Source organism: Chionomys nivalis, chromosome 2 (assembly GCF_950005125.1).
Source record: "Chionomys nivalis chromosome 2, mChiNiv1.1, whole genome shotgun sequence".
In the NCBI taxonomy this organism is placed as follows: domain Eukaryota; kingdom Metazoa; phylum Chordata; class Mammalia; order Rodentia; family Cricetidae; genus Chionomys; species Chionomys nivalis.
This window is the reverse complement of record NC_080087.1, coordinates 107055790-107068871: the sequence shown is the minus strand read 5'-3', so window position 1 is coordinate 107068871 and position 13082 is coordinate 107055790. Positions and strand designations below refer to the sequence as shown.

The 13082-nt window shown below is 47.5% G+C and overlaps 1 protein-coding gene across 8 annotated transcripts in view; it reads left to right on the top strand.

The window, feature by feature from the left end:
- Positions 1–13082, top strand: part of Agap1 (ArfGAP with GTPase domain, ankyrin repeat and PH domain 1) — a 457719-nt gene that overhangs the window by 274982 nt on the left and 169655 nt on the right. For all 8 annotated transcript variants that reach the window (XM_057751814.1, XM_057751806.1, XM_057751796.1 and 5 more), the window contains one exon: positions 8829–8933. In XM_057751814.1, coding sequence (XP_057607797.1) covers positions 8829–8933 — 105 coding nt within the window. The remainder of the gene's footprint in view (positions 1–8828; positions 8934–13082) is intronic.

Genomic DNA, 13082 nt, shown 5'->3' with positions numbered 1-13082 from the left:
ATGAGCTGTACTGCCTCAAGTTCCAAGTGATGGAGCCAGGAGACCCTGGGATGAAACTCATATAACCATAAGCTAAGATAAACTTTCCTCATGAACTGATCCTCATCGTATCATGTGTCACAGTGGTAGCAAGCTGACAACGTTTGGGGAAAATCCTAATTAGAACAAAAATATCTCTTGTTAATGCAACAAGCTGAGTGATTGGCAGCCAGATCTTCGGGATGTCTGTTGAAGAAGCTCACTTTTCTCTGAGACATTAAAGAAAATCTCAGGAGCCTTTAGCTCTTGGGACAAGAATCTCCTCAAGTAGTTCAGACATGGCGAATGCTTGCTTTAGAACCACACAGAACACAGAACACAGACCACACTCTTTGTTTGTGTTTTGATTTCTTTCTGAGAGTTGTTTCATTGTGTGCCCCAGACACTCACATGTGGCCTTGGTGCTCACTCCAGCCTTCTGAGCAGCTGGATCTGTAGTAAGCACATCTGAAAACTTGGCTTGTTTCTGGAGAAGCAGAAGCCTCCCACTTTTCTGGCAAACTGTTCCCTTTAACCTAGGTTAGGGGACAGAATGTCAGCACTCTCTCAGATACAGATTTTGCCCCTGGAAAATCTTGTGTGCTTTTCTTAAACCAAACACACGCATGGTCCAGATGTTATGTTAAACCAAATAAGGGGCATGTTCCTGGGAGGGAAGGGACCTTGGCTGGTCAAGCTGGCTGATCACCCCATCTTTACATGGGTGGCCATGTCTCAGCTGGTGCTCCACTTCCATGGTGGAGCCTACCGTCAACGGTTCCCTGTTTATCATGACAGTCCTCCTCTGAGCGGAGACCAGCACCATTCAGCCCCTGAGATTCAAAGACTGATTTGACTGGGAAAGACCCCCAGACTCTAATGCAGTCAATAAATCTTTGTTAGTAAATAATTGCTATTGAGCAGAGTTTTAATATAAATTTATGAGTGGTGTTTTATCACAGCTTGGGGCTGCGGCAAGCAGTGAGTGATGGATTTCAGATCGCACTTACATTCATTACATTAACTTAGTAAGTTATTTAAAGCTTGTACACTTAACATTGCTTTTGGCTTTCAATGACCTCTTGGGACTAGAAGCGTGCACATGGTGAATAAAGAGACTGCAGTGTGGCAGACAGTCCTGCTGTTTGCTCCTGTGCCACAGAGGTTACCTGAGCAAGGAGCAAGACATCCCTTCCTGGGACCCTGATGTTTTGGTTGTAGATCATTTTAACCACGGTCTTTTTGATGCATCAGTGATTCAGGTGTAGCAATTAGACCAACACTGGCCACTTCCAAGGAATAATACAAGCTGTTACAACACCCTTAAGTTTCTTAAGCACATATAGAAGCTGTGGGAGCCTTACAATTGGTCTAGTGGGGAAGTGGTTCCCAGGGAGACAACAAAGCCTCTGGGCCATGAGTGGAAACCCAGACGCCTAGTTCTGTCCTTTTGCTATCTGGTACTATATAATTGAACCAAATCCAGATGGTTTAAAACAACACTGGCTTGTTATTTATTGGTATTTTTGGTTCTGGGGACAGTGGCTCTTCTCTGCACCACAGGTACCTCTCGGGCTGGAACGCCAGAGTTCTTCACTTATATGTACAGAGTATCAGTGAAGGAGGGGGCAGAGGTCAGTAAGAAGGCAATGACAATCATCCTTTAGGTACCTAGTCCTCTTTCCAGGCAGAGTCTCTCAGGGCCTCGCCTTCCCACTGCCTGTAGCTGGACAGTCTTGGCATCCTAAGGGACACGAAAGCCAAAGCTATCCGGCTCTTTCAAGCTGAGGCTCGAACTAGCACAGATGGTCCTCACCACATCCCACTGGGTAAATTGAACCGGGGGTCATAAGGGGTACGAACATATGTTTGAGGTCTTTGAAGGTCTTCTGGCTTCACCCTACCCTCCCACAGTCTACCCCAGGATCCCCAAAGTCTCAAGTCTGGATGTTCATGATGGGATCCTCTACATGGCACACGTTGGACTGGTAGTGCTCACTGTCTCAGGCAGGATTTAGGAGATGGGCTGGATTCGCACCCATATACCATGTGATGTAGCAGTGGGGATGGAGTTGCAGCAGATCCCTACTTTCTCAAACAGTGGAAAGGAGCCAGAGACACATGGCTGTAACCGACCCACAAGAGTACTAAAGGTTCAGCCAGGTACCTACTCCTGATGTACCCTGCCCCGGAAACAGGGATCCTGGGTTCTTGTTCCTCAAGAAGTGCCCTGTATCAGCTGCTGGCCTTCTCACCCTGCTTCTTTCTGCTGCGTGCCCAGGAGTCACTGTCCAGACATGAGGCTTCATTTTGAACCTTCTAGCACTTTAATTCAAGATTACTGGCTTTTATTGTATCAAGGTATAAGCCATTTCAAGGCATAGAAACCTACCTGCCATCTCTAGCCCCAGCTCTACACAAAAGACAACTGACTGGCTGTTGAAATTTTTCCTAAGTTCTCAAGAATGGTCAGATTGGTCTTATATTAGGGCCTCATTCATTCCCAGGCCTTACCTGCCACATTTGCCTGCATTTGATCCAAGCTCTGAAGCCAGAACTTTCTCCAAAGGTGTCCGCTGGTCAGAGGAGCTGACACCAAGGAACTGTTTGTGCTGGGTACATTGATGTTTGGACTTGGATATACCTTTTCAATTTCTGCTCAGAAACTCACGTTTCTTCTCCCCATTGTTAGGACGAGCAGTGCTTTGGGCATTCGGTGTGGAAATCTACTGCCATGTGCACAAGTTCACAGTGGACTTTTACACGGCATTTAATCTGGGTTGGCTGAAGGTTCTGCCGGCCTGTGGCCGCCCCGCTTGCCCAGCCTCACGCAATGCTGCACCCTTCTCCCCCAAAGTTCCACTAGCACTCCTGAGTCCTGCTGACTGCCCAGCCCACTAGGTTGACACCAAGGCCAGGAGGTGTTTGTTTTCCAGACACAGTGGTGTGAGATGCCAGTTTACATTGTCTACCCTGGAGTGGAGTGATCTGAGAGAGGAGTTCTTTCTTCACTTCTTGTGACATCATGGTTGAGGACAAAGCAGAGAGTCTCACAGAGCTCAACAATGCTAGAGCTGCTGTCTCGTCTTTTTTTTTCAAGGTTTACTCTTCAAGAAAAAAAATGTATGTGTGTGTCTGTACGTGTGCGTGCACATGTATTTACATGTGGGTATGTACATGTAAGTCAGGGACTGACAGAATCCGAAAGAGGAGGTCAGAGCCCCCAGACCCGGACTTACAGATGACTGTGAACATCCCATGTGGATGCTGGGAACTAATCTCAAGTTCTCTGGTAGATGTGCAATTGCTCTTAACTACTCAGCTCTCTCTCCAGCCTCTCCACTGGCTTTAGTAACGGGTGTTAAATCAGCATGGCCGGTGTCTGTCCTTGAGTGCCAGGGGTTGTAGCGCGTCTCGGGCAGCACGGGATCAGTGAGATGATGGGCTCACCAGCTTTCTGCACACTAATGGCTGGAGTTGGTGGATTTTTTTTTTTTTTTTTACTTTTACTCCTTATTCTTTATTCTTTGGCTCTTTTTGTGGGAGCCCACCACCCAGCTCTCAAATAAGTCACACATGGAGGCTTATCTTAACTTATGAGTGTCTAACCTTGGCTTGTTTCTTGACAATTTTTCTTAATTTAAATTATCCCAACTACCTTTTTGCCTCTGGGCTTTTATCTTCCTCTATTTCTATGGCTTTCTTTACTTCTTCCCCCATGGCTCGCTCTGTAGCTATGTGGCTGACCCCTGATGTCCTCCTCTCCTTATTCTCTTGCTCCTCTTCTTCCTCGTTTCTCCTGTTATCCTCTCTGCCTCCCAGCCCTGCCTGTCCTTGCTCCTGCTTTGTATTGGATGTTCAAGTCTTTATTAGACCATCAGGTGTTTTAGACAGGCAAAGAACAGCAGTTTCACAGAGCTAAACAAAGGCAGCATAAACAAAAGCAGCACACCTTAAAATGATTTTGCAGCAAATGCCTGCATGTTTTGGTTTTCTGTAGACTAACGATTGCACATGCAGGGAGCAGACTTATTTTTTGAATGAAGCCCAGTACTGTCCTGAAACCTAAAAACATCCAAATAAATACTGCAGCCCCCTGCGAGTGAAATGAACCATTCACAAATGGATGGCCATACTAGTCGGCAAGAACCATCTAAACAAGCATTGTCTTCACGTGTACCAGATTGGCATCTGAAAGATGGACAAAGGATGCATCTTGACATTCTGCCGTGCAGTTTTGCCCTAGGTTACAGCTACTCAAAGAGACTTAGAATCATAAGGGCCATTTGCACACGCTGACGGGAGCCTCCCGCCTGTGTCTAGACAGCCAGGAGCCTTCCGGCCTCTGTCATCTCCTGGCTGTCGGGACTGTGGCTTTGTGTCCTCTGAAAGTGTAAAATGAACTGTTTCAGGGTTGCCTCTTTCTTGGTTGCTAGAGATGGGTGAGGGATCCTACTGGCAGAGCGTGGAACTGTTTCCCCATCACAGGCCCTGTTCATTCTGGGACTTCCTAACCACTGTGTCATAGTAGAGCCTGGAGGACCACAGTAGAGACTGTGTGCCTTACCCTCCTCGTACATATAGAACTTTATGATTCAACTTTTGGTGTTTAGGAGGCCAGGTGCCCTCATTTGGGGTCTATTAGTGACTTTAATTATACTCCATAAAATGAACATGGTCTTATAAAGTGGAAACAGTTTAGGGGAACAATTGTCGTTGACATGGGCCTAAGAGGTACACTAGGACTTGTTGGAAACTGGAGCTTTGCCATAGAACCCTGGACCAGGATTTTGGTCCTGAGGTGAAAGAATCCACACCAAGTCTTCCTGCGGCCTTTGTATGTAGCTGCTAAGAAGATCGCTCTTTGTTTTAAGGTTGCTTTATAATCTAGACCACTTGTGGCCTCACTGTGCCATAACCTTGCCATGCTTCTTTGTCTATGGGCTAGAAAATGGTCCCTGTACCCATTTCACATTTTAGAATTCCCCAGGCCAGGTGACACTCAAAACACAAATGGCTTGTGTTTGTTAGACCTTCCAGTAACAGCCCAGTGTGGGCCAGGATGTGGCCACAGGGTGTCCCCGAATGGCCAGTCACATACTGGTTATCAAGCTGGGCCTTCTCTGGGGCTCTGTGCTCTGCAGACCTGTTCTATCCAAGGAAGTTGCTTCTGTGTGTTGGAATGCGACCTCAGTGTTGTCTGCAGTTCTCCTGTGCAGCCTGTCACCCAAGGCTGAATCACCCTGCCTCAGCATTTCTGGTGCATGTTATCTCACAGGTGTGTCCACACCTGCGTCCAGGCTCTAAAACACCGTATCTGGTGCGGCAGGACTCCTGCCTAGAAGTCTCAGGCAGCCAGCCCTCCTGTGGTCGTCCCCCAGACAAAGCAAACAGGTCTGTGTTCTGTGTGAAAATCTTCTGAGCTGTTGCCAGTATTTCTAGCTAAGGAGCTTTCTGAGGCAAGTCTGGTTCTTCTTCTTGTACCGAGCAGACATCTGGACACAACAAGGCCGCCTCCCCCAGACTGCTGTCACCCCCACACACACAGTGGTAGCTAGCGTGTGCTGCTCTGTGTCCTCGCTGCAGACCCTCAGCATGTCTGGCCATCCCGCTTCTTCAGCCCGGTCCCAGTCCCTGAGTTTGCTTGTAGGTTGAGATTCACGCCCACCAAGCCCATCAGTTTTGCTCCTGCCTGGGAAGTGTTCTTGTTGTGAATGCTTCCTGCCTGTTCTCAGGGTTGCCCACAGAGCCTCTTTCTCTGCAGCCAGCTGCAGTATAGATTAAGGAGTGTCTTTGCATTTTCTGCAGCTGAGAGTGGTGGCCGTGCTTTTGCTCTGAAAACGTATTTTTTTGAGGGTTTGTTGTTGTTGTTGTTTGTAGGAGTTGTTTTGTTTGTTTATTTTTGGTTTGGTTTGGTTTTGGTTGAGACAGTATCATTATTTAACCCTGATTGTCGTAGAACTACCTATGTATACCAGGCTAGCCTTGAGTTCATAGACGTCTGACTGCTTCTCCAAACCTGGTGTGGGATTAAAGGCCTGCACCAAGGTGCCCAACTTGAATACATTGTATTCTGTAGAAATTTGAGAGTCAAACAGGGTTCCCCCAGGCCAACCCAAAAAGGAAGCCCCATCCTGTGCCTTGGCTAAGCTGGAAATTCTTGGTAGCTGAAGAGCATCTCTGGAAACTGTGGAGTTCTATGAAATAGCGAGGTGCCGATCTGCTTAAACGTTGCTCTGGAGGGAACCCCTGTCACAGGTGCCCATTGAGAACACCAGGTTCCAGCCCTTCCGTTTTTGCTGTGAGAGCAGGTTGTTCACCGTAGCTGAAAACTGTAGAATTCACAGCCCAGTGCAATGGCAAGAATGGGAGGCCTGCCACTTCACTGTACGCTTGTCTTTGTGTGGCCCACAGTCTTGTCTAAAGGGAGCCTTGTGTCCCTTGGCCTTGCTGCCTCTGGCCTGTGTTTGGTAGGGAACAAAAGAGTCAGCCAGCACTAAAGGAGGTCAGGTGCTTTACCAGTGCTCAGGGAGATCAGATGCTGGGCCACTTCATGGACTTGCTGGCCACAGCTAGGACATGTGTACAGGAAGAAGGTGAGGGGCTCCCAGACTCTTTCATAACTTTGAAGGGCAAAGGTGGAAGGATACATATTTAAGGCAGTGGTCAAGGCAGGAATGCTGAAAGAGGTGGCCCACCTACTCTTACAGTGAATAAGCCAACAGTATCTTCCAAGGAACAGTAGGATTTATTCATTATTGTCAATATTCATGTCTTCCTTCCTGGTAATATTATTTTCCTAGCATGAGAATAGATTACCCTGAAACCAGTAAGATGGCCCAGCAAGTGAAGACTCTTGCTGCCAAGCCTGATGACCTGAGTTCAGTCCCTGGATCTCATATGGTAAAAGGAGAGGACTGATTATTGCAAACTGTCCTCTGACCCTTCAGATACACGCACAGGTGCGCTCTCTCTCTCTCTCTCTCTCTCTCTCTCTCTCTCTCTCTCTCTCTCTCACACACACACACACACATCCTCTGACTCTTCATACACTCACACTGTGGCATACATACACACAATAAATAAATGAATGTTAAACAAAAACATACTTTTTTAAAAACTGGATCACTCTTTTAGCTCGCAGATAAACTCTGCGAGCCTCTGTGCGCCTCCCATCTGGCCAGTTTCTCCTCTTTTCCTCTGTAGCCTTCGCTGGTGGAAGGATAATGAGGAGTGTAGGGGGCTCCTGAAAGTGCCCACAGTCCTCCCAAGGGCACTTGCTGGAGCAGGAAGGGACACGGCCTTCTGAAGCCTGCAGTAGCCCTAATCTTCTAGTGACATTGTGGTGACCCCAGCCCTCTGTATTGTTGAAATTCCATCTGAAGTGGATGATGGGAAAATGTGAACCCACTGGAGAACTTGGATGTGGCTTTGTGTTGCTGGGTAAGAATGGGAGATTTCCATGGGGAGGGAACACGAGGGCTCCAGGGTTGTTGGTTTATTATTGTGTCCGTGGGGGTGACTCACTATCGCCTGTTTGTACCACACACGGAGCTTCTGTTGCTTTGGTGTACAGCAGAAACAGTTTTCATGTCACGTTTTGCCACATGATTTCTTAACATGATAAAATCTTACAGAGCAGTGACCTTCCAAAGGTTTCTTTGTGGGTTGTTCGAATCTCCCAGTAACAGGTACTAATGGACGAGATCCCCACGCTGGGATTTAAAGCTTGATTATGATCTGAGTAAACACAGCTATATTCTCATAGTGTTGGTGATTGGCATGTGAGCTCCTTCCTGCCATGTGTGCAGACTGACCTGATTTTCTCCCACACTGAGATCCCTGGGGAAGAGCGGGATCAGAAATGTAGGGAAGGAAGATTTCCTCTGTGTCCCCAAGCAGACAAGGTGTATTTGGGAACCTGTAACTTCTTAATTTCTAAGTCTGGCTGAATTAGCTAGTGTTAGGTACATGCCTTCCCGGCCGTTGTCAGAATTATGACAGTTGATTGTTGGACAAGAGGTTTGCTCACTGCACATGGACAGAATTGGAATGCACAGGGGTGGGCAACCGTGGCATAAAAGCTGCAACTGGAGTGGAGGCAAGGTTTGCTGGGAATCGGCACTTAGACCAGGAACACATCCACAGCAGCCATCCAGAGAAGGCGGTGCCACACGTGACTTCCAAAATATGTTAGTTTCCAGTTTCTGAAAGCTTTCCCAGAGACCTTAATGGACATCATTAAAAACCAATTGAGGTGAATTACAGCTCACCCACCCAATGTTGTTACCAAAGTCTGCAAATGGAATCTCAGTTTGAATAAATTAAAATTCTGTAAAGAAATTATAGCATGAAGTTGTTGTGTTTATGAAATTAAGGTGAGAAGACCCTTGATCTTGAGGTCTGTCTTTAATATGTTACTCCTGGGGCCGGGGCTGGGGCTTAGTGGTAGGGTACTTTCCTTGAATATACAAGGCCCTGGATTCAACAAGCAAAAATAGGAGCATCTTTCTGTTAGGCACCTCCCACTTGCTATGACTCAGTTCTGCGAGAGTTTGATGGACACCTAGGATGTCTACTGCAGCTATTGACCAATGGTGGATCTTCAGCATCTAGAGCAAAGTTCAACTTCCAAATCATCTGTAATGTTGAATATGGCAGGGAAACCCAAATTTAAATATAAGAAAAAGGTTAATCTCCAAAAATGCAAAACCTAAGAAAGGTTTTATTTTTTATTTTTGGATCCCTTTGTGTCTTATACCACTTTCTCCACTTCCATGGGACCTCACATCTGGCTCCTTTCCCTGCAGGGCATGCTGCTGAAGCGAAGTGGCAAGTCACTAAACAAAGAGTGGAAAAAGAAGTACGTCACCCTGTGCGACAACGGCGTGCTGACCTACCACCCCAGTTTACACGTGAGTACAGCTGCATGGGGCAGAGGCAGCGTGTTAGGTCCCCTGAGACGTGTAGAATGCAGACAGGCCCTCAGGCTCCCTTCTCGACACCACAGTGGGTTACAGTGCCGGTTCCAGCTGAAGTCGTGTGGTGAATGGAAGTGGCAAGGTGGGGGTAAGCCCTGAGAGCCAAGAGAGTGACTCTGAAAACCTAAGCTACAACAGCTGAATTTGATCCCAGGGCCCAGCTCCGAGCAGCTAAGAGCAAAGCGAATTGTAGATGTCATTGGCCGTAGTTGTCATGCCAAGGTAAATAACAGGCACCGACTCAGAAAGCAGGAAAACTGCTTCTCTGGAGGATGTCACCTTCATGCTTTCCGTAAGATTCTGAAAGCAGACTCAGTTCTGTTCTGGCAGGAATCCGGCCATTCTGTCCACAGTGAATCTTTTAAGGACTGTTCATTTTGGTTCCATGAACTCCTGCAGAGTTTGAAAATTAAAATCTACACTGTTAGTCATTGGATTTGGTCACTCTACTAAGCTATTACCTTTTTAAAAATTGAGAGTCTTTTAAATTGCAGTTGTTAACAAGAAGTTTAAATAAATACACTGAGCAGAAGTTGAAAGCAATCTACGTGACTGAATGCTGAGTGTGTGTGTGTGTGTGTGTGTGTGTGTGTGTGTGTGTCTCCATGTACGTGGGCTTGGTGCTTCCACAGACATGCACATCCCACAGCCTGCTCATCTCATTTTTGGAAAAACACAGCACCATTTTGATGTTTATATAGTATTCCTCTCTTCCACTGCATGGATATAGTCTGAGTGCTTCAACAGCATCTCAGAACAAAACAAAAATGAGACATTTGACAAATAAATTTGACACCCCCCTCCCATTATTATAAGTAACTCTGGATGGGCTTTCTTCTGATATCCTTATCTGTTTCCCTAAGACAAACTCCCAGTCATTAGTTTCCAGAGCTGTAAGGTCTACGCGACATCAGCAGCTTGAGCACACACCGTTGGATTCTAGGACCCATGTGCCCACTTATCTCCCCAAAGAGCATTTGGTGAGGGGCCTTTCCCCTGCACACTCAAGAATGGTCACAGTTTTAAAAAGCCTTTCTCCTGGCATGCTTGGTGTCCTCATGTGGTTTGTTGCTGCTGTGACTGCCCTCTTCCCCTTGGCTTAGAGCAGTAGCTGTACCTTTCAGAGCCACGTTAGAAAGCACCTGCTTCCGTCCTGATCCCTGGCTGGCGTGTGGTGCTAATGACAATGCCAGCCATGCCTGACTCTCAGTCTGCAGGCCGCGTCTGACTTGCAGGATGTTTTGACTGGGCAGCAGGATGAAAGCATTCGCACACAGCGTCCTGTTGCTTCCACTACCACAGACAACAGCGCGATGGAGGTAGTTCACCTGTGACTGTGAAACAGACCCCGTCTAAGATGCATTCGCCCACGTGCAGGCTGATGCAGTCAGGCCCTGTGCAGGACTGAGATGTACATTCATTCTGTGGAGTGAATCCCCACCTGTGCTGTTCTCAGTGTGTCAGTAGGTGTATTGGTATGTAACCCCATCCTGAGGATGTGCGTGTGCACATCTGTGTTTACAAGGTACATATGATAGATGTTTTCATAGGTTCTTGTATAGTCTCAAGGTGTATCTGTATTCATGTGTAGATAGATGTTCTTTTTTAGGTGAAATACTTTGTGTGGCTCTTTGTCTAGCTTACCTTGGGAGTAAATTTGGTTCTCCAGGTGGCCTTGATGGCAGAAGCGTAGTATGCCTTAGAAAAGAGCTGGTCCTTGGTGACCAGGGACAAGTAAAACCTGTCTGGTGGCTCATCTTCTTTCTGCTCTGTACTTAGCCCAAGCTGCACCGTATTGCTTCTGTGCCTGTGGAATACATGGAAGGAAACTGTTCGGTTTCCTGTTGGGGAGCCTGGCGTGTCTCCAGAAGAGAATTGCTGTCCTGTGTTAGTTTAGCTGCAGCCCCGCCCTTCCCTTTTGCTACCCCTCCTAGTTTCCCTCAGAACTTGGGAGCTGACCTCGCCTTGGGTGATACAAACAGACCCTAATCCTCCTTGCTTTGTAAGTGGAAAGGACAAGGCGGAGGCCCAGGAGAAAGCAGTGATGGCGAACTTCTACTCTGTGTTTCCTAAAACACAGTGATTCCCAGACTGGTACACACCACAGTCGCAGGGCCCCACTGGGGCTCCGGATGGTGAAGCTAGTGGCCAGCTTGGGGAAATGTCCCCTTACAGCGTGTTTAGCAGAAGGTCAGTACTGAGCATGCTTTGCATGGACTGTTAGAAGTTGGAAGGTGTGCACTGCATCTAGACCCTACCCTGGCTGTGATTGCTCTCCGCTGCATCCTTCAGTCTGGCTGGCAGCTTTTCTTTTCTGGAAATCCGTAGAATCTCTACTGGAAGTTTGTCAACACTGCCCTCAAAGTGGCTTCTAATCCTTCAGAGTGTGGTATTCACAAATTCCACCAAACTGATGGAGTCAGATAGCCAAGGAAAAGCCCACCCCTAAGATGAAAGCTGCTGAGGGGCATCACTTAGTTACACATTGTACCTAAAGGTGGAGTCTCCCACAACCTACCCAGTTCCTTCATCTTTCCTTCTCAGCTGATGCTGAGTGTGTAAACTCAAGAACCCAGGCTAGGAACAGGAAGTACACCCAACGAAAGTAAGAATGAATGCTTTTCCAGGGAATGTGGTGCCCTGGGAGTTACAGAGGTCATGAGCAGTCTGCTGCCCTGCTCCAAGACAGACCAGCCAAATCTGCTGCTGGAGATTGTTCCCTGGCAGCTCCAGGCATTTAAACTGAAGCAGCCAAGAGAGAGCCTGACGACACTGTGGGTTGCTCCCTCTGAAGCCCGCTGGCACCTTGGACTCTTGACTCAATGGCTTGTTCTTTTTAAGTTTCTGTTTCTTAATTAGTTAATAATATTCATCTTGGGGACTGGGAAACTGCTTAGCTTTAAGAGCACTGGGTCTTCTTCCAGACTACTCTGGTTCAGTCAAGTTCCAGCATCCACAGGGTGACTTACAGCTATCTCTAACTCCTGTTTTAGGGGATCCAGCACCTTCTTCTGACCTCCTTGGGTTTGTGGTATACAGACACCCATGCAGGGAAAACACCTATATACATGAAATAAAATAATTTAAGAAAAATTATATCACTCTTCCTCAAGACTACCAAGGCTCAGAGCACTTAGCTGCCCTTGGGAGAAGATATATTTGAGGGTCTCAAGGATTTAAGGATCATTGCTGGATCCTGATAGGGTGGGTGCAGGGCAGTGTGCTGTGAGATTCTTAGGTCCCCTCTGTGTGGACTTAGATATGAGCCGTAGGGAGCACCATGATGGAAAAAACAAAGGGGATAATGAGAAAGAACCTTTGCCCCGGGGCTCTGCAGCACAGCATGGCCGCCTATTCATCTTTTGTGTCGGGGGAACAGCCACTTGCATGGCTGACGATCCTGCTCTTGGAGTCAGCTGTGTCTGGTGGGCTTCCTAAGTGGGCCTGGAAGAAGTGACCCCTGCAAACATGAGCGTCGTGTTATGGGACCCTGTCTGAGCAAGCACACCGCAGTCGCCCAGCTCTGTTTTCCTAGCCAGCGACCGGGCAGCTGCACAGCCGACCCCTGGGCATCAGACCAGTCTAGTGTATATGAATTGCTTTCCCCTTCTTTGGCTTCCTTTCTCCTCCTCTCTGATACCCTCTTGAAACCAGATCAGCCCTGGGTTGTTTTTTTGTTTTTCTCCCTAATATATAAAATTGGAACCGAGCTCTAGAAGGGACATGGTTTACTCCCTTAGCATTTGGGTGGCTGAGGCTCTCTGATTATATAGCGAGGGATGGTTGCTTATGCTGTGAACCTTCAGTTCAGTGCTGACTCTAGAAACTGTCATCAGTATGCAGATTTGAATAGTTCCAAGATTTCACAGGCAGACAGGAAACCGCTGACTGACACAGCATCAGAAAGGGGACTGAGATGGTTCCTACGCAGGTGTGAAGGCCTTTTCCTAGGGAAAGAGCCTGTGTTAGCAGGAAACTCCTCTCATAGCACCCCTGCGGCAGGTGCACACTGGCCATCCATTGCTTGGAGGAGGCAGCATCTCTGGTCGTGTCTCCCCACAGCATTCCTACAGCATCCCCACA